Raw genomic sequence first — 19,919 nt, 5'->3', positions numbered from 1 at the left:
GTATATCGTTAAAATGTATTCACCGCACTGTGATTAGTCTTAAATTATATAGTTATAAATAATGTATTCAAATTCACGAATACAGCATTTTTGAGACCCAAGCATCACATAACTCCTGGCTTTGACATTCCTCCTCGAAGATACCGGTGGTGGAACTGTCGACCATGTCAGACCATCATCAACAAGCCGATGTGCACATCGCCTTCATGAATGGTAAACTAAGGACACCAGCTCCAGTCATGCAATTGTGGCCATGCACCCAAACCATAGACCACAGAGTAAACCTCCTGTAGTCTGCACTCCTTCACCGTAGGAGGAGGAGGAGGGGGGAATAGCAAAACAACACAAACTCTCTCCTGAAGCCCTCTGCTCGTGGCTGGCAGACCTCGACATTGGCTTCTCGCCCCCGAACATTTTGCTGCCCATCGTGGGCAAGAATACAATGCTGTATCATGAGAAGGACTGCTCTTCCTGGCCACGGCTAAAGTCAGTGGCGAGTGATCTCTGGGCCATTCCGTGCCACCAGCCAGCATTGACCGGCATGGTGAAGTATGGTCAAAACAACACTCGTGACCAACGTGGCGTGGGAGAGGCCTATGTCCAGCTGTAGACAAAGGGGAGCCATACATCATCATTGTACTGGTAGGAACCTCCTGGTTACACCAGCCCACAGGGGATTATTGTGTCCGTCGTGCAGGGAGGGGCTGGGTGGGGAGGGGCTGGGTGGAGAGGGGAGGGTGGGAAGGGGCTGGGTGGGGAGGGTGGGGCTGGGTAGGGGGTGGGAGGGGTGGGGAGGGGCTGGTCACCCCGTGGTGCCCTTATAAAACTCAACGTTTAACCTACTCACTCCGACATGCGTCCGCCCTCACAGTCGGGCATATTTGCGGAATACACCACGCCGCCGTTGACCCTGGCCATTGACCGAGCAACCCAACGTTCCTACCAGCTCCCTCCGCAGAAATGTGTTATCTTAAATAATGTATTTACGTCCATTCTCATCGAGTAATGAAGTTAATAAACACACTGCACTTCTTTTGCACTGTAAGCCTGACATATTAACTGCTGATGTACTTTCATGGAACAAGATTTTACGATTTAAATTTCGATTTAAAGCTTTCGTGACTGCAGGGATTCGCCTTCTTGGTTCTTTCGGAAAAGTCACGTAGAAGGGAAATAATAAAATAATAACAATTAAACATAATAAAATACAATTCTCACGACGTTTTTGGCCACAATGCAAGCAGCCGTCCTCAGGTGAAGAACAGGGCTGTCGGAAAGACAGCGTCCGGACGATTATACAGCCCTGTTCTTCACCTGAGGACGGCTGCTTGCGTTGTGGCGGAAACGTCGTGAGAATTTTATTTTATCATGTTTTATCTTTATTATTTTATTATTTCCCTTCTACGTGACTTTACCGATAGAACCAAGAAGAAGATTTCACGTGGTTTTTTTCCCATAAAAAAAGAAGAAACCACCTTCTTGACCTACCGTGTTGCTTCGAGGGCATTGTTAAAACACAGGCCTCATAATTATATGGATTCATATAATACTGGGGGTGTGGTATTAGTCTGCCCCAAATGAATACCTGGTGCGGTGTGTAAACATCGCCACGAGGGAGACAAAGGCGGCCAGACGTGGTGCTGGCCACAAACCCCCTCGTGCCTTGCGGGCCTTCGTAGGTGCTCGCTCACAGGACTTGCCATCGCAGCCTGTGTAGGCTTTCAGGGGACCTCTATCTTTATATATGTTATTGTGCTTGTGTATTGTGATTGCATGTGAATGGAGGTGTGTGCGTGTGTGTGCCACTATTAACTAATGTCTACATAATGGGTCAATTATTACAGCCACGAACATTAGCCTGTCAGCTGCATAACAAGATAACTATTTTAAATGGTCACTAATTATGTAACTAACGCTACAAAAATAAATACACTTGAATTAGCCTGGATTTATGCTTCATACCTGATTTACAAAACATTTCAGTGCCCCTACGATATTCGTAAAAATAATGTTATTGTTTTTATTAATTTGCTGATTCTTAGCTCGTGTGCCTTGAACAGACTGTTTGCTGGGGCAAGTGCTGTTATCGCGAGCTCTTCTGAAGGCCGAAACATCACACAAGGTGGCCAGCACCACGCCCGGCCGCCTTTGTATCCCCAGTGGTTATGTTTACACACTGCATCAGCTACTCATTTAAGGCTGAGTCGACCCAGGAGATGCCTAGAACTGGTTCAAACATTCACCACTGTTTATCGGCGGTGAGCGAGAATCGAACTCTGGTCGCCGGGTTTGCAGCGCAGCGTGTCAACATCACTCCATCTCTTCTCCAGCCCATGCCGCGCCTATTTAGCCCCCTCTAGCTGTTTAGGCATGCGGTGGCTGGGCATGCGGGCTACATCACCCATCCAACGCAGCCTTGCCTGCCGGAGGAGCTCACCGATGGGACTTGGTCCTGATCTACACATACACGCACATACACGCACACACACGTACACACACAAAGGCAAAGATCCCCCGTATAGCCTTGACAGACTGTAGGGGCAAGTGCTGTTAGCGAGCACCTATGAAGGCCGGAACGGTACACGAGGGGGTGGGTGGCCAGCACCACGCCCGACCGCCTTTGTCTCCCCAGTGGCGACGTACACACACACGCGCGTGCCCTGCGCGCACGACACCTGTACGACGCCTCCAGGACCTTGCTCACGGGGGACTCGAGCCCGCACCGGCGAAGGTTAATGCTCCGATCCGCGAAGCACGAAGCCAAACATCTGTGACTCGTCCTGCGCGAGCCGTTTGTCACGATATTTATTCGCGCGCGTGGGCGCAGCTCCATTCAATTTGCCGTTCCTAAGGTGACGTGGCACCAGCCCAGAGTGGAATCGGGGGGGGTGGGGAGGAGGGGGGGGGGACGTTTCGAGTCGCCACTTAAGAGGTGGCCAATCCGGCGCTGTTGCCGGTGGGGGTATATGGGGGGCGGCGGGAGGGGGGGCACTCCGGGGGGGGGGGGGGGGTGGTGGATGATCGGGGAGCGAGGATCTGGATGGATGCCCGGGCGGGGGGGGGGGTGAGGGATGCGAGGAGGCCATGCTTGTTAAAACCCCAGTCGCGTAGCCGAGCAAAACATTCAATTACCTCTGGCCACGGAGAGGTGGGAAATCATCGTCGTGAAGAAGCGGGCGTTTAATTTGTGGCCGCGCGGTCTCGTCGCGGTCGTGCGTGATTGGCCATTTATTTATTTTGTTTGTTTGTTTCCTCGCCGCCCCCCTCCCACTCCCACCGCTTTCCTCGCGTAGTGGGGGGCCTCGCCAAGGAAGTGGAGACGGCCCCCCGGGGTGGCACGGGGTCGATAGCAGAAGCCCCCCGCAGTGCACGTGGGCCGAGTTTGCGGCCGCTGCAGCATTCCATTGGGGCGTTTGTCGTTCGGCGTTTGACACCGGCTGTCGTGAACGCTCGCGGAAGACATTGCTCTCCGCGCTGACCCGCTCACGTAACCCCCACCCCCCACCCTCTCTCTCTCCTTGTCGTCTCCCTACCTTGTCCTCCGTTAGTCTCCACGGTCTCCCATCTATTCCGTCCGCCCGTCTGTCAACACATTCCTGCGAAGGGAGCTGGTAGGAACGTTCGGTTGCTCGCTCAATGGGCAGGGTCAACGGGGGCGTGGTGTATTCCGCAAATATGCCCGACTGTGAGGGCGGGCACAAGCCGTCGTGAGTAGGTTAAACGTTGAGTTTTATAGGGGCACCACGGGGTGACCTGCCCCTCCCCACCCAGCCCCATCCCTCCCACCCCCCACCCAGCCCCACCCTCCCCACCCTCCCAACCCAGCCCTTCCCCACCCTCCCCACCAAGCCCCTCCCCACCCTCCCCTCCCCACCCAGCCCCACCCTCCCCACCCAGCCCCTCCCCACCCTCCCCTCACCACCCAGCCCCTCCCTGCACGACGGACGGACACAATAATCCCCTGTGGGCTGGTGGAACCAGTGGGTTCCTACCAGTATTAACAGAACTAAACAACAACAATGACCCGGAGACGGAATATTGAACGTGCTGAGCAGGGGACGAAGCGACTGTGGGTTGCGTGGCTGTTCGGAGAGACGCAGTCGGTGTCGATGCGGCTAAGCGACAACGGTGTCGGACAAAAATCCTGGGGGGGGGGGGGGCGTTTTTTTTTTTGGGGGGGGGGCGTTTGGGGGGGCGTGGGGCTGTTTCCTCCCTTGAACGAGCTGATGCAAGTGCCCGACTTACGCCGATGACAGAACCTTGAAATGCAGAGTGGAGCACAAACAGCGGGTCTCAGTCGGAGGCTGCTGAGTCGATAGCCGCTCGCTGTGTATGTTTAGTCCAAGTGCGGCGCTGCAGGTCGCCTCTTGTGCCTGACAGAGAGGAGGAGGACGCCTCTGGCTTGCACGACGTGGCCACTCCGCTGCCTATTGGAAGCACTCAGATCCCAGATTGGAATAGGGGTATCGAACCAACTGTGATTATCCGTGCATGCCCTCGCGTAGACTTAGACAGAGACCCATAGACTTAGACAGAGACGCATAGACTTAGACAGATACCCATAGACTTACACAGCGAGCCATTGGCTTACACAGATACCAATAGACTTATACAGCGACGCATAGACTTACACAGAGACCCATATACTTACACAGAGACCCATAGACTTACACAGAGACCCATAGACTTACACATAGACCCATAGACTTACACAGAGACCCATAGATTTACACAGAGACCCATAGACTTATACAGAGACCCATAGACTTACACAGAGACCCATAGACTTACACAGATACCCATAGACTTACACAGAGACCCATATACTTATACAGAGACCCATAGATTTACACAGAGACCCATAGACGTATTCAGAGACCAATGGACTTACACAGAGACCCATAGACTTAGACAGATACCCATAGACTTACACAGAGACCCATAGACTTATACAGAGACCCATAGACTCACACAGAGACCCATAGATTTACACAGAGACCCATAGACTTATTCAAACCCATGGACTCACACAGAGACCCATAGACTTACCACGAGACCAATAGACTTCGACGATAGGGATGTGACGGTGCATTGATTCATCAATACAACAATTTGTATTCATTCGCTTCCAATAGACGCATTGAGTCATATGCTTAAGAATTAATTACTTTTATGGTTTATGAAAATCGTGTGCAAACGACATGACAATGTATTCTTGTGAGCACAAGACGTGTACTGCTTATGTCTGTAGCGTGCAGCATCCTATCCATGAGGCCGTGTTGTAAAAACGAAATAAAATCCTCTTCAAATTATCCACGTGAGACGCTTTCCGCTATTTTTGCAGCATATTTTCATCCAAATTGTATTGTCAGCAGAAGGGAGTGTGGAACAGCCCATTGCTGTATAACGCTCCAATGGCTCTCGCCGTTCCCTGGTGAAGTATGGTCAAAACCCCCTTTGACCAGCATGGCGTAGGGGAGGTCCTCATCCAGCAGTGGATTGGCAGAGGCCGCACACGTACGTGGCATGTGGATGAGAAACACGGATATGTGTGTTGCAGCTAATCTTGATTTGAAGCTTTCGTGACTGCAGGAATCCATGCTCTTTGGCTCTGTCGGTAAAGTCACGTAGGTAGAAAAATTAAATAAAAAAAAAACAATATATCCCGCCTGAGGACGACCGCTTGTGTTGCGATCGAAACGTCGTGATATTTTATTTTATTTTTATTTTATTTTTCTACCGAAGTGACTGTTTACCGAAAGAATCAAAGAGTATGTGTTGAAGCTGTCACACCGTAAGTTGCCAACCGTGCTAATCGGGGGTGCAGGGGAAGGACAACAAACTAACAACAACAACAGCAAACAAATGCACAAAGACAACTGAATAACGGATGAGAAAAGCGCGCAAAAAGTGCTGCGGACGGAGACTCGGGATTACGCTGAGAGACGCGGGAGAAGGGGATGGGGCAGGAGACAGGGAGAGGAGGAAGTTGGCTCAGGCAGTCGCTGGATCGCTTTGGTGGCGATGCCGTGAGGCTGCTCCTCAGCTGGGGGTGGGGGGGGTCCCCTTGGCTGGGCTGGAGCGCTTCACTGAGACGCTTGAGATGAGACGCGATGATGGTGATGCGGTGTCGCTTGGAGTTGCTTACAGTCGATCCTCTCCCCTCCTCCCCTTCTCACCCCCCACTTGCCCCCCCACTCTCACCCTCCACGTGCCCCCCCTCTCACACCCCACGTGCCCCCCCTATCACACCCCACGTGCCCCCCCTCTCACCCGCCCCCCTCCCCACATGTCCCTCCTCTCTCACCCCCCACTTCCCCCTCACTTCCCACGTGCCCCTTACACCCCCCACGTGCCCCCTCCACCCCCCACGTGTCCCCCCTCTCACCCTCACGTGGCTTCCAACTCACCCCCCACGTACCCCCCTCACTTCCCACGTGCTCCCTCTCACCCCGACGTGCCCCTCCCCTCTCACCCCCCACGTGCCTCCCCCCTCACCCCCCGCCCCCAGCGTGCGAGCTGATGGAGCAGGGCATCCTGGCGCTCGTGAGCTCCACGGGCTGCGCCACGGCCTCCTCGCTGCAGTCGCTGAGCGACGCCATGCACATCCCGCACCTCTTCGTGGAGCGGGGGGGGCCCCGCGGCCTCCCCCTCGTCGGCAGGGGGGGCGGCCGGCACGGGGGGCTCTCCCCGCAGCGGCTGCGAGCTGCCCCCGCACCCCCCGCCGCTGCCGCCGCAGACGACGACCGACCCCGGGGCACCGGGCGTGGAGGAGCCGCAGGGCTACACGCTGACGGCGCGGCCGCCCGCCGTGCTGGGCCACGTGCTCACACGCGTGCTCGCCGACTTCGCCTGGCGCAAGTTCATCCTCTTCTACCAGGCTGGATACGGTACGTGGCCGCGGGGCCGGTGGCAGTGACCCTGCTGGGTGGGCACGGGTGACCTTGACCGGCTTGGCAGGGTGGGCGCGAAGTTGAACTAAACTAAAACTAAGCTATGGACTATTTCACGACGTTTCGATCGCAAGGCAAGCGATCGTCATTGCTTGCGTTGCGATCGAAACGTCGTGATCTATTATTTTGTTTTTGCCTACGTGACTTTACCGAAAGAACCAAATAGTATGGATTCTTGCAGTCACGAAAGCTTCAAATCAAGATATGAACTCTTTTTTTATTTTAGCAGATAAGGCCTACCGAGCTATCTGGCTCTTTTTTCAGAAGCGACCTGGGCACAATTGCTAGCTCAACGAAGTGGCTTATCACGTGGAAATGCATAGCAACCAAAGTACTCTAAAACACACGTTGATTCTAAATGTAGAGCGGGGAAAACTGGAAGACCCAGAGAAAAATCCATGGTGAGAGAGACACTGCAAACTCCAAATAGACAGCAGGCGTCAGGGTTGGGATTGAACCGACGACCTCCTGCGTACCAGGCAAAGGAGAAAATATTTTGCAACCATGTCCATGCAGAACCTGGTCAGGTCCTTCGCGGGGAAGTCAGAATATATATTCATATTTTAGGAATCCGATGGGCTGTAAAGCTCTTTTTCACAGATATCTTGACAGAGTTCCTGTCTCTTTCGCCATGTGCCCATTGTCCATTCCCAAAGACGTCGGTTAGCACCGTTAGCTACGTACGGTGCGAAAGAAGTTCAACATACAATATATGCATTTTTTCCCTTTTAAGGCCACGCAGTGCTACTGACAAATGTGTTGAATGTTTTATTTGCTACGTGTGTTTGTGCGCTGCTGCCAAAGCTGCAGTAGCAGCAGCAGCAGCATCGCCTGATAATCTGGCTAACGCTGGGGTGACGACGCATTGCTCAACCTCATCTAAAAAACACAGCGCGATTCAAAATAAGCCCGATCGCAAAAGAACCCAAGTAAAACGTTAAGCCGGTGAAGGGTGCAATTAGAGTCACACATGGCCATGATTTGTAGCTGCTTATGTTCTAAAGTCAATTGTGTATCATTATGTACAGTGGGTAGTCCATTCAGCTTGCGAACATTGCCTTGGAAATACATAAATGAAACATTAAATGAGGGACCCACAACTCAAGTGGCTTCCTAGTGGGCTGTGCGCCGCTGCCGCTGTGAGGCCACAGTTCAACTCGCTGGTGGAATGCACGCGGCTTGCACCCCAATCCCAGATACTCCGCTCCCCAAGGGCCTCGCTGCTGCCTCGTCTCTCCCTTTTCATCTCCCTCTACTCCCTTCCACGCGCACTCTCTCTCTCTCTGTCTCTGCTCCAGCAACCGTGGCTTTCATATTGGTCAACCTTGGCTCAGTTTGAGGTCGCTCATTCTCCCCTGCTGCTCCTATAACTGTCCATACCAGATGACTGCCTGACCCTCTTAAAGTCTCAAGTCCTGGTTCAATACCTTTCCTTATTTTTTAAAATCTGCATTCCACCGACTGTACCTAACTTTACGATTTACTATTTTTACTTTACCAGGTAAGGCCCACTGAGCTATGCAGCTCTTTTTCAGAAGCGACCTGGCCACAAATGATAGCGCAATGAAGTGGCTTACCACGTGGAAATAGACGGCGACCAAATGCTCTAAACGCGTGTTTCTCAATGTGGAGGGGAAAACCGGAGAACCTGGAGAAAAATCCACACGACCACGGGGAGAGAGAGACATGCAAACTCCATAAATATACAGCAGTCGTTAGCCGCGGGATCGAATCCACGACCTCCTGCATACCAGGCGAGGGAGTTAACATCTCGCCACCGCGGCCCCTATAACCACCCACCTCCCCACCACCAACCGGCAATTAGATTTTTTTTTTATCAATTCCCGAATGAGATTTTCCATCTCATTTTGTAGCCCGAATGTAATTATTACCGTGCACGTGAACAATGTACACACCTTTGTCAATCCACTGCCGGATGAGGGCCTTACAACACCACGCGGGTCGTTTGTTAGCATCGTTTGGCCAGTGTGGATCGATGAAGGTGCCGAGCGTAGACATGGCAACATAGATAGTACAGCACAACAGCGGATGTTTCTGCACTACCCTCGTACGCGCTCACAACGTATCCCCGCAGCAGCCTATGACACCTGTTTTATGCATGACGATTGGCCACCTAAGCATTATCCAGGCTCAAGCGTGCTTAGCTTCCAAAGTCCGATGATATCAGCCACATTTCTGGGCAATTTGGGTCTTAGAACAACGGTGGGAAAATAATTTCCATGTTTTTTTTTAATTGTGTATGCGCGATCGCGCAATTTGACACGTGTACCGGTGAGGCATTTAAAAAAAAAATCCGAATTGATCGATGAATCGACACATCGTTGTTATGCCTGGTATTCGCATCAGTGGCCGTTTCCCCGCCTTCCTTCCACGGGATTGCTCGTGCCGTTTGCTCTCACCTGCGTAAATCAAGAAAATTGAATCGCGTTAAACCACGAAGCCACCAGGGAGCACTTAAAGACTCCCTCCGGCGCATTAACCAATTAACCAACGGAGCAGACACATTGATCAATTTAGACGCTACCCAACGCGTAATTACAAATTCGCCACTTGCTCCGGATTGTTGTGAATTAGCGCCAGATTCCCTCCTCATAGAGCAGACCGTGTTAGCAAAATCATGTGAAGAGGGACTTTGTGTTAAAAGATGTTTCGAGGAATTGTGGCTGCAGTCACGTCGCCAGCCCAGTGCTGACTTGACTCTTTTTGTAGTTAGCGTACAAAATTACGTTTATTTGTTTGCGTCGTTTGAACAGGGCCCACCGCGATTTCGCGCACCTCCGATTTTAGCACGGCTGGCTACGTATGGTGCAAAAAGAAGTTGAACGTGTTTACATATACGCGGTGGTTTTGCCAAGAATATTTTGTCAACACCTGCAGCATTTGTTTAACGCGCCTGATGAAACCTACCAGGTCAAAGCCTGTCCATGATGTTCTTACTTTGACAAATGTTGCTGGATTACATCGGTCTGGAGAACCAGTACAACTCCTATGGGATAATTGTGTATACATAGGTGTGGAGAGACAGAAGAGAGAATTATGCTTATATGTGTATTATTCATTTGAACAAGGGAGACAAAACGTACACACGCATGGATTCTGGAACTCGGGGTTTCGTCAGTCAAGCTACGTGGGCAGAGCTGGGCACGGAAGCGAGACTGCTCAGTCCCCCCCTATGAGTCGCCACGCACACGGGCGCTGGGGACCATTACATGATGGCATGCGAATGCGTAGTTGTTTGTTCCAACTTGTTTCTTCATCTGCCCAGCTTTCTGTCCCATGCATCAGCTCCAGGTCTCGCAGCAAATCCCATATCTACAGCACCGCAAGTCCTCTTGCAACCTGTTTTTTTTTTGTGAATGGTGGCAGCCCATCAATAAAAGCATGAACCAGGATCGCGAGCAACACCGTCATCAACCACCGCAAATCAACTGGGTCTCCAATCCACCTTGCCGAGGATTCTCTCCGCTAATCGGAGCCCTCCAAATAAATAAATCACTGAGAATTATCCCCCGAGCGAGAGAAAGAAAAAAAACGACGCCCACAAAAAAAACCACACGTGAAACTTTAAGTAAAAAAAAAGCAATATATATGTGTGTGTGGTCATTTCCAGCCTGAGGGCCGGCCAACGTGCTTAATCTGGCGTTAAATATGCAGAACAAATTAACACACGCACGAGCGGGATTGACTTTAACTTAACCCGGAGGCTGGCCCCGAGGCGGTCGTGATGTCGAGCGTGTCAGCCGGGCTGACCTCCCCGGAGATGCGTGCAGAGACAAAGATATCCCCTTCCAATCCTGTACAGCCTTGACAAACTGTCCGGTCAAGTTTCTGTTTGCGAGCACCTGATGAAGGCCGGCACTTGGGCGCACACACAGGTGGGGTAGGGTTGACCAGCACTAACGCCCAACCGCCTTTGTCTCCCCCAGTGGCGATGTATGCGAACCGCACCAGGTACACTCGTTTGAGGCCGAGTCGACCTAGGGAAGGCCCGGGACCGGTTCGGATATTTCGTCACCGGTATTGTCGGCCGCGAGGAGGTCACACGAGACAGACCTCCCCACCAGCCGTAAACAATTGCGCGATGAGTTTGTTTTATACATGTAGATATACAGAAGGCTGCACAAGCATTAGAGGCGAAACATTTAACATTACAAGCAGGGAACAGGAAAAAAAACAATGGAACGTAAAGGTCATCGTGAACACGAATGAATCATGATGCACTTGCATATCTCTGTGTGTGCATGAGTGTGCTCGTGGCAGGTGAGCGGTCCGCGTGACGCGCTGCAAACCCGGCCACCCGAGTGCGATTCCCGCTCCGGGCCGCAAACACCCAGTGCCGATTATCTCAACCGGTCTTGGGCCTCCCCTAGGTCGAGTGTTACCTGGAGCGGCGTGTGAACATCGGCACCGGCGAAAAGATCTCTGACCACGCCACACAGTCGTGTGCAGTGCCGACCTTTATAGGTTCTCTCGCCAGCAGCACTTTCCCCAGCAGCCCGCATGCCTAGCCCCGTGGGATCTTTATCGCTATACGATAAATATGAAGGGATACCTAAGCAATTAGCAGATTACAAGCTGGCACCTCCGCGGATGCTCGTTTCTGTTGCCGTGCTGGATACATTCCCTCTGGCAAATGAGACAGCGGAAATGGAATATGAAAGCGTGGCTATTTACAATGATGAAATGCACGCAAGCCCACCCACCTGCACTTCCGATTAGCACAGTGGGCAACAGAGGCACACGAAGGGGTGGGTGGCCAGCACCACGCCCGGCCGCCTTTGTATCCCCAGTGGTGACGTTCACACACCGCACCAGGTACTCATTTGAGGCTGAGTCGACCTAGGGGAGGCGCAGGACCGGTTCAGCTAATCGTCACAGATGTTGACCGTGAACGGGAACCGAACTCGGGTCGCCGGGTTCGTAGCTCTGCGCGCTAGCCTCTACACTACCGCTCCCCACACACACGCACACACACACGCACGTAGGCACACGCACACACACACACACGCACGCACGTAGGCACACGCACACACACACACACGCACGCACGTAGGCACACGCACACACACACACGCACACACACGCACGCACGCACGTAGGCACACGCATGCACACTTACGCACGTGAGCGCACATACCAATTTTGGATTCGTGGCGTATTTAAATTCAGCCGCGTCTCAAGACGCCGGACAAAATAGTCGAGACGTCTATCAGAGAGACCGCTGAAGAGGGGGGCGGGAGGTGGGCGGGGGGGGGGTCTTAGTTGCTTCAAGGTAAGGTGCGATTGAAGAGACTCCAAAGAGAAGGAGCAGTCACAGGCGGAGGAGAAAGTCTCGGGTCTGGTCTCAAAAAGCGAAATGCAAAATTCCAAAGCCAAGCGGTTGCTTCCGGTCCTGCTGCGTTTGAGGGTGAGTCTGCCTCCGCTGAGTTTGTGGATCGGGCAGACTTCTAGGATGCGGTTGCATGGTTTTGCTCCACCCCACAGGCACATAGCGAGACTTACTCTCATGCCCCATGGTGGAGGTTGGCGAGGCATGTGCTGTGACTGGTCCTGAACCTGCTGAGGGTGGACCCAATCCTCCCCGGGGAGGTTGAAACCAGGGGGCTGCTGTTGCGTCTGGGTAGTCATGGCAACATTGAGGACCCCAGGAGGTTAGAATTCCAGATAGGGTGGGGGGGGCAGAGAAGACGCGACCTCCCATTTAGTGGGAAGCGGGGGGGGTGTATCTCTGAGTGCTTGTGTCATACGCACAGCGTAGCATAAACATCTCCCAGTTAGCCTTGAAACTGTGTTGACAAGTGCTCTTGGCAAGCACCCCTAACGCTGATGTTGCACACTCGAAATTAAGGGCGTGGGTAGGTGCTCCAAATCGAGGGCAAACACATTTGTAAGATGCAACAGCAGCACGTGGTGTCACACATAGGCCTCGCAAGGTAAGGTAAAAGTTAAACGGTAAAAACAAACAAGATAAACTTTACCCTACCTTTTACCTTACCACAATACAATCGCGCTACCCTACCTTTTACCCTTTAGCAGGTAAGGTTAAAGGTAAAAGGTAAAAAAGAACGAGCCTACCTTTACCTTACCTTTTACCCTTATCCCATACAAATTTCGCGATTACAGGGTAATTACTGGGGTAAAAAACATGGAAAAAATGTTCACGATAAATGCTAGTTAGAGCGCTTTATTCATTTTTCGATTTAAAGCTTTCATGACTGCAGGGATTCATCTTGGTTCTTTCGGTGAAGTCACGTAGAATGGAAATAATAAAATAATAAAAATAAAACATAATCAAATAATTCTCACGACGTTTCGGCCACAACGCAAGCAGCCGTCCTCAGGTGAAGACCAGGTCTGTCGGGGAGACAGCGTCTGAATGAAACAGCACCATGCTTGGAGCGTATATTTAATCTGGGTTGGAAGGCGGGGAAAGGGCGCCTTCACAAAATAAATTGCATATCAAGAGGAATTTAGCATAATAATGGGAAATGCAGGTATGTGATTAGTACTACTTATGCCCGTGCATTATGCAGGATTAGCAGCATCAAAGGGATGGGATATGGGAAATACAGGTATGTGATTAGTACTACTTATTTTTTTGACGCACCAGATTTGCTGTCGATCCAGTGCACCGTGACCATCCAAAATCCCTTCAGGTTGTGGTTCGACCACCCGTCGATGGTGAGCGAGATGGCGACGTCCAGGTTGGAGAAGAACGCCCCGACGATGGGCAGCATGATGGCGTGATGCTCGACAATCCTGCGAATGATGGTGCGGGTCGATGGGCCCTCGTTTCCCTGCATCAATGTGTTGACCAAGTTCTTGAACTTGTCGCTGCCGGTGGCTCGCAAAGAGATTGCACCTTGGATAACAAAATCCACCACCGCGTTCTCAAACTTTACCAGGAGGCGATCCGGGATTGCTGGCCGGCTCAGCGTTTGCTGTATTAGGCGGCTCGCCAACGCCGACGTCCCGACCTCGCTGCCTGGGGTGAGCATGGTGTGTTTCTTGAGGTGGGCTTTCCACCCTGACGCGTTCGTGTGGGTGGAAAACCACTTGCGGCAGTGCATGCACTGCCGCTTCTCTTGCTGTGCATGCGGATCACCCTCCATCCAATCGTGTGTGTGCTCCCACGGGAACGCATACCGCTGCCTCTTTCGATTGCTGTTCGCAGCAACCCCAAAAAAGCCGTTGCTGGCATCCTCGTTCTCTAGTACCTCGACCTCAAGAACGTGGACCGTCTCCATGTGCTCCGCCATCACTTTAAAATGGAGGCCACGGACTGCGTCACTGTGCCACGGAACTTTTAGCGGTAAACAAGGTACTGTATTTACCGGGTAATTATTCGCCCTACCCTTACCCTACCGGGTAATTCTTCTGAGCTACCTTTACCCTACTCTTTACCTTACCCCTTTGCATGTCGAAACCTTTACCCTTTACCTTTACCCTTTTACCCGGTAATAAAGGTCATTTACCTTACCTTGCCGAGGCCTAGTCACACACACAGAAATCCTCAACCGAGTCGCCATTAACCACGTGACTGGTGTACCAGTCCGGTGAATCAATAACCCCGCCAGCCACCCACAGGCCCAACTCAGTAATCGCATGCTGGTGTACACGCGTGCATTGATGTACTGCGCAGCGCATAAGGACTTTCACAAAAACCACACTTTACTCCCTTGCTGCACGAGGAAATAATTAAAAGAGTGCTCCATTCCTTATGGTGCCCGAGACTCATGCTGACATCCTCTTATCGCAGTGGTTCCTCAGCGTTTTGCTTGTCGCGCACGTCCAACCGGACCTATCATCTGTTCGCGCGTTACTCCAAGCATTTCTCGGCTCTGTGTATCGACGAGCCAGAACCTGCAGGCCACCGATGTTGTACCACTGGCGTTGTACCACCAGCGTTGTACCACCGGCTTTGTACCATCGGTGTTGTACCATCAGCGTTGTACCGTCGGCGTTGTACCCTGACGAGGGTTTGCTGTGAGTGTAGTGCAGCGAGTTGCCAATTGTTACTCCGAAGCTCGCCAAGTCTTCCCTCCCCTCCAACTGGCGCCTCTGTATACAAAAACAAAGGCAAATATCCCCATATAGCCTTCACAGGTTGTTGGGGGAAGTGCTGTTATCGGGCACCAACAGAGGGGCAGTATGATGTCTCCCCAGTGCTGATGTGTAACACACACTGCACCAGGTACTCATTCAAGGCTGAGTCAACCTACCGGAAGCCCAGAACGGGTTCAGATATTTGCCACCGAGCTTGGTAGCGAGCAGGAATCGAACTCGGTCCACCAGGTTCGTCGCGCACCGCGCTAACCGCCACTCCACCGCTCCTCCCACACACATTCAAAGACAAAGATCCCCAGCATAGCCTGTACCAGACTGTTGGGGCAAGTGCTGTTAGCGAGCAGCACCTATGAAGGCCGGAACGGCACAAGAGGGGGTAGGCGGCCAACACCACGCTCGGCCGCCTTTGTCTCCCCAGTGGCGATGTTTACTACACACCGCACCAGGTAATCATTTGACCGGTTCAGATAATAGTCACTGGTGTCGGCCGTGAGCGGGAATCAAACTCGGGCCGCCCGCTAGGTTCGTAGCGCACCGTGCTAACCGCCTCACCACCGCTCACCCCATATTTATACGCTCCGGACACACACTCCACTGCTGGACAAATGCATCCCTAAGCCCGGTTCTGTGACGCGAATCTCCACCGAGCGTCGGTACTCGAGCCGACCTCGACGTCATCGCTCGTGCACACCCTCATTGCAGGTATGGTAAATACACGCACTTGGTTTGCGGTTTACCTTAAACGCGCGGGAGATGCCCTTCCGCATAGGGGCACTGAGACCCGGGACGCAAACTAAACTCAAACTGAACTTTTTATCTTTCCAGCTAAGGCCCCACTGAGCTATATAGCTTATCTTCAGAAGCGACGTGGTTATCACAAATGATAGCTCAACGAAGTGGCTTCGCACGTGGAAATGTATCGGCCCGCTGAGCCTCTATAGCCATTTTTCAGAAGCGACCTGGCCACAAATGATAGCTCAACGAAGTGGCTTCTCATGTGGAAAATTATAGCAGCCATATATTCGAAACGCATGTTTTTAAATGCAGAGGGAAAACCCGGAGGACCTGGAGATGTATCCACGCGACCACAGGAAGAGACACCGCACACTCCAAATATATACAGCAGCAGGCATCAGGGTCGGGATAGAACCCACGACCTCCTGTATACCAGGCGAGGTAGTTAACATCTCATCGCCATGGTACCCAAACAGTCGGCGTGCCAGTACCATGCACCATGCCAGCGTTGGATGCCTGCCGACGAGCGGCACATGCGACGACAGTGTGAATTTCACCACGGATGACGACCAACGGACCTCGCGGCTCGCGACGCTTCGGCGGGGCGCAATTGTGGTGGAAGTCTGACGTAATGGAGCGAGGAACAATTTTCCCAACAATTCACATTCGAGCTCTCGTCATGGCGCCTCTGGTATTACAGCTCTAATGATGAACATCAAGTGGTTCTGGAAGGAGAAAAAAAACGCTTTTTTTGCGATGTGGCCCAATAATTTGACAATTCATGCCAGCAAATCATCTTTCGGCTGAATAGACACCGTTTTCGCAAGCATTACAATGTCTCTCCCGCAAGACGTCACCTGTCCAGTTGAGAGCATGGCAGGTTTGGCCGAAAGAATGCCTTTCAGTCTCCTGGAACGTCCAATGTCAAGAGGTCACTATGGCCAGTGTTGGTGATGCCAGCTCACTTTGGCCCATCGCGTCCTCACCTATGCTAGAATCCTTCGGCTGTTTCATTGAAAAAATGCCTGGGCTTCAGGGTCTGCTAAAACGACCATGCCTCCGTCTTCCCCTTCTTACACGGTCCACTTGTGCTTCAAGGATCACATTTATATTCTCATCATCATTAAGACCATCATGCGTTGTCTTCCCCATTGCTGCACAGATGACAGGTACTTTCATGACCCTTTTTACAGCCTCGACTCTTGACCTCGCCACGTGCACGGGTTTTCCTCCCACACCTATAAATGGACACTCATTAATTGTCTGAAAACATCTTAACACATTGAGGGCCACAGAGCTTGGCCCAATTGTTGGTAGTGCTGGCTCATCGCCTGGCTGCTGCTGCTGCTGCTGCCTTAGGGTCTCGTCTGTGGTTTCTCGTCGCGCGTCTTGAGGCGTTCTACCTATTGGCGAGCGGCCGAAGAAAACTATATAAACTATCTTGACTTAAAGCTTTCGTGGCTGCAGGAATTCATATTCTTTGGCTGTTTCGGTAAAGCCACGTAGATAGGTTCAAAGAAAATAACAAAATAACAAAAAACTACGACGTTTCGATCGCAACACAAGCAGTCGTCATCAGGAAAAGGGGGGTTAGCTTCTAAAGACAACTGCTTATAAAGCCTTGACATGGGCTTAGGTTTGAAATAGCCCATTTAAACCTTTATAAACAGTTTGCCTTTAGAAGCTAACCCCCCTTTTCCTGATGGCGACCGCTTGTGTTGCGATCGAAACGTCGTAGTTTTTTGTTATTTTCATTGAACCTATCTCCGTGACTTTTACCGAAAGACCCAAAGAATATATAAACTATGTTTTTTTTTATTTTACTAGGTAAGGGCCACTGAGATGTATAGCTCTTTTTTTCCAGAAGCGACCTGGCCACAAATGATCAGCTGAACGAATTGGCTTCTCTCGTGAAAATGTGTAAGCAGCCAAATATCCAAAACGCGTGTTCCTAAACACAAAGGGGGAAAAAAACAGAAAACGCATAGAAAAATCCACACGACCACGTGAACACAGAGAGAGAGCGAGAGAGACACGCAAACTCCAAATATACAGCAGGGTCGGCATGGAACTCACGACCCTCCGGTAGTTTACCAGGCGAGGTAGTTAACATCTCGGCCTTACCGTGCTGCGCTACAAGTTAACGTTTGTGTTAACGCGCCGAACACGGTAACCTATTTAGTCACAGACGGGCGGCTGAAACCCAAATTCAAATCCAGGATCTCATCAGTACCGGGCTCAGCTTTTCCCTGACCCCTGAGCCAACCAACCACCTCCCTTGAATCCTGTAAGCCCCCTCTCTCTTGCCGTGTGTTGCACGTTAAAGAGACGGCCACGTTTTAAAAAAAAAAATGTCGCGCTTGAATTTTCGTCAGAAAAAAATTATATCGCGAAGGCAGACACTCAACAATCGAGAAAACCATTCGAGTATTCTTACAGAACCCACGCAGGCTTGGCAAAGTGTTATGAAACAGCTTATTTGCGTCTGTTAATTTCCCTTTGTGACACGTCTAGCGGTGTAGGGCCAGCACTCATATTTTTTTATTGATATTATTATTCTAGGCAGAGCTCCAGTTCACAACTGATGAGACACTGCGGCTGCATTATTTCCCTCATTTGGTCTTTGCTGCGGTGATGCCAGAGCTTAGCTCAGCGACGGATTTGACCTCTGCTTTCGCCAAAGAATTGGAATCGGATTTTGACGATCGGATGGCCGAAGGCGCGGATCAGAATGAGACTCGATCAACATCGCTCTGATTTGGCTCGATCAGAAAAAAATGACAGCATGAATAACTGAACCTTATAAAATTGGCAGTGATGTTGAGGTCTTCTATCACATCTACAGCGGTGTGAATTCATTTGATTTGTAGCTTTGGCAAATCTATATTTCTGGTGGCGGCGTGAAATCTATAGCATCGACCTTCGCGGTGAAGTTGCATAATCTTAATTTCATTCGGGTCGCAAAAAAAAAAGCGGATATTTGCAAAAGACCGTGCGTCAGATCGAATTGGATCCACACGACCCTCTCCCCCTCACCGAATTGCACATTCCTCGTCTCGGAGGCTCGCGCCATCACCGGCTCGTCACCTTGGAGGCCACCACGATGGCATTGCCATTGTCGTTAGCGGACAGCGATCGCGCGAGGAAAGACCCCCCCCCCCCGCTTTCTCTTACCTTTGAATGTCCCTGCCTCTGCCTGACACGTCAAGCATCTGCGCTGCTTCATTAGCAAGGGAGGTGGGTGGGGGGGGGCAGGGTGAGGGTGCAGCTGCAGTCGATAATGATGGGGGGGGGGCGGGTGGGGTGGCGTGGGGGGCTGGGGGCGGGCAACACCCCCCCCCACACCCGGGGTCGCGTGTCGTTGGGAATTTTTGAATTTGTGATTTGCGCGACAGGAGCGGGCGGATGTGGCGCTCGGCGCGGATTCGTTGCATGGGGCGCTTGTCCGTGATCTCTCACAGGGGATGGGGCAGTGGTAAAAAAAAAAAATCTATCTATATATTTTTAAGGGGCTGGGGCGGGTGGAAACGTTTAGAATGCATCTGAAGGTTTGCTAAAGTGCCGTACATACGCGTACAGGTGGTCGGCTGAATGTGTTTCTTGCTGAATGTGGTGTTTCTTGCCGAATGTGGTGTTTCTTGCCGGTGCCAAAATTCCTGTGCACAGGCTGTGTGAATTGGCCCCGTGTGTAGGTGTGTGTGTGTTGTGCCATTGCCACATCCGTGTGTGTTTGTGTCTATATAGGGAGCGGTGGTGCAGCAGTTAGCACGCAGTTAGCACGCTGCATTAAGAACTCGGTGACCCGAGCTCGATTCCCATTTATGGCCAACACCAGTGACGATTATCTGAACTGGCTCAGCCTCAAATGAGTACGTGGTGCGGTTTTCAAACACCTCCACTGGGGACACAGTATGATTCTGGCCATCCACCCCTCATTTGCCGTGACGACCTTCATAGGTGCTCGCTAAGAGCACTTGCCCCGACATGCTGTGAAGACTATAAGGGACATCTTTGTCTTTCTTTCGTGTGGCACCTGGGTCGGTCCCGTGATTTCCTGCCAGTGGGCGTTTGACACTTCCCGTGACCTTAAAGTTCACTTAGCCTGGCACATGCACCATGGGTGATCTCACCGACACTTAGTGG

General features: G+C 51.7%; 1 protein-coding gene across 1 annotated transcript in view; it reads left to right on the top strand.

Moving 5' to 3' along the window:
- LOC144946472 (glutamate receptor ionotropic, delta-2-like) overlaps positions 1-19,919 on the top strand; it is a 194,763-nt gene that overhangs the window by 118,199 nt on the left and 56,645 nt on the right. Inside the window, 2 exon segments of the mRNA XM_078875369.1 lie at positions 6,512-6,630; positions 6,632-6,890. Of these exon segments, the coding sequence (XP_078731495.1) occupies positions 6,512-6,630; positions 6,632-6,890 (378 nt within the window).

Source organism: Lampetra fluviatilis, chromosome 41, assembly GCF_964198595.1.
Source record: "Lampetra fluviatilis chromosome 41, kcLamFluv1.1, whole genome shotgun sequence".
Taxonomy (NCBI): Eukaryota; Metazoa; Chordata; class Hyperoartia; order Petromyzontiformes; family Petromyzontidae; genus Lampetra; species Lampetra fluviatilis.
Note: the sequence above shows the minus strand (reverse complement) of the source record. Positions and strands in the feature narration are given on the sequence as shown.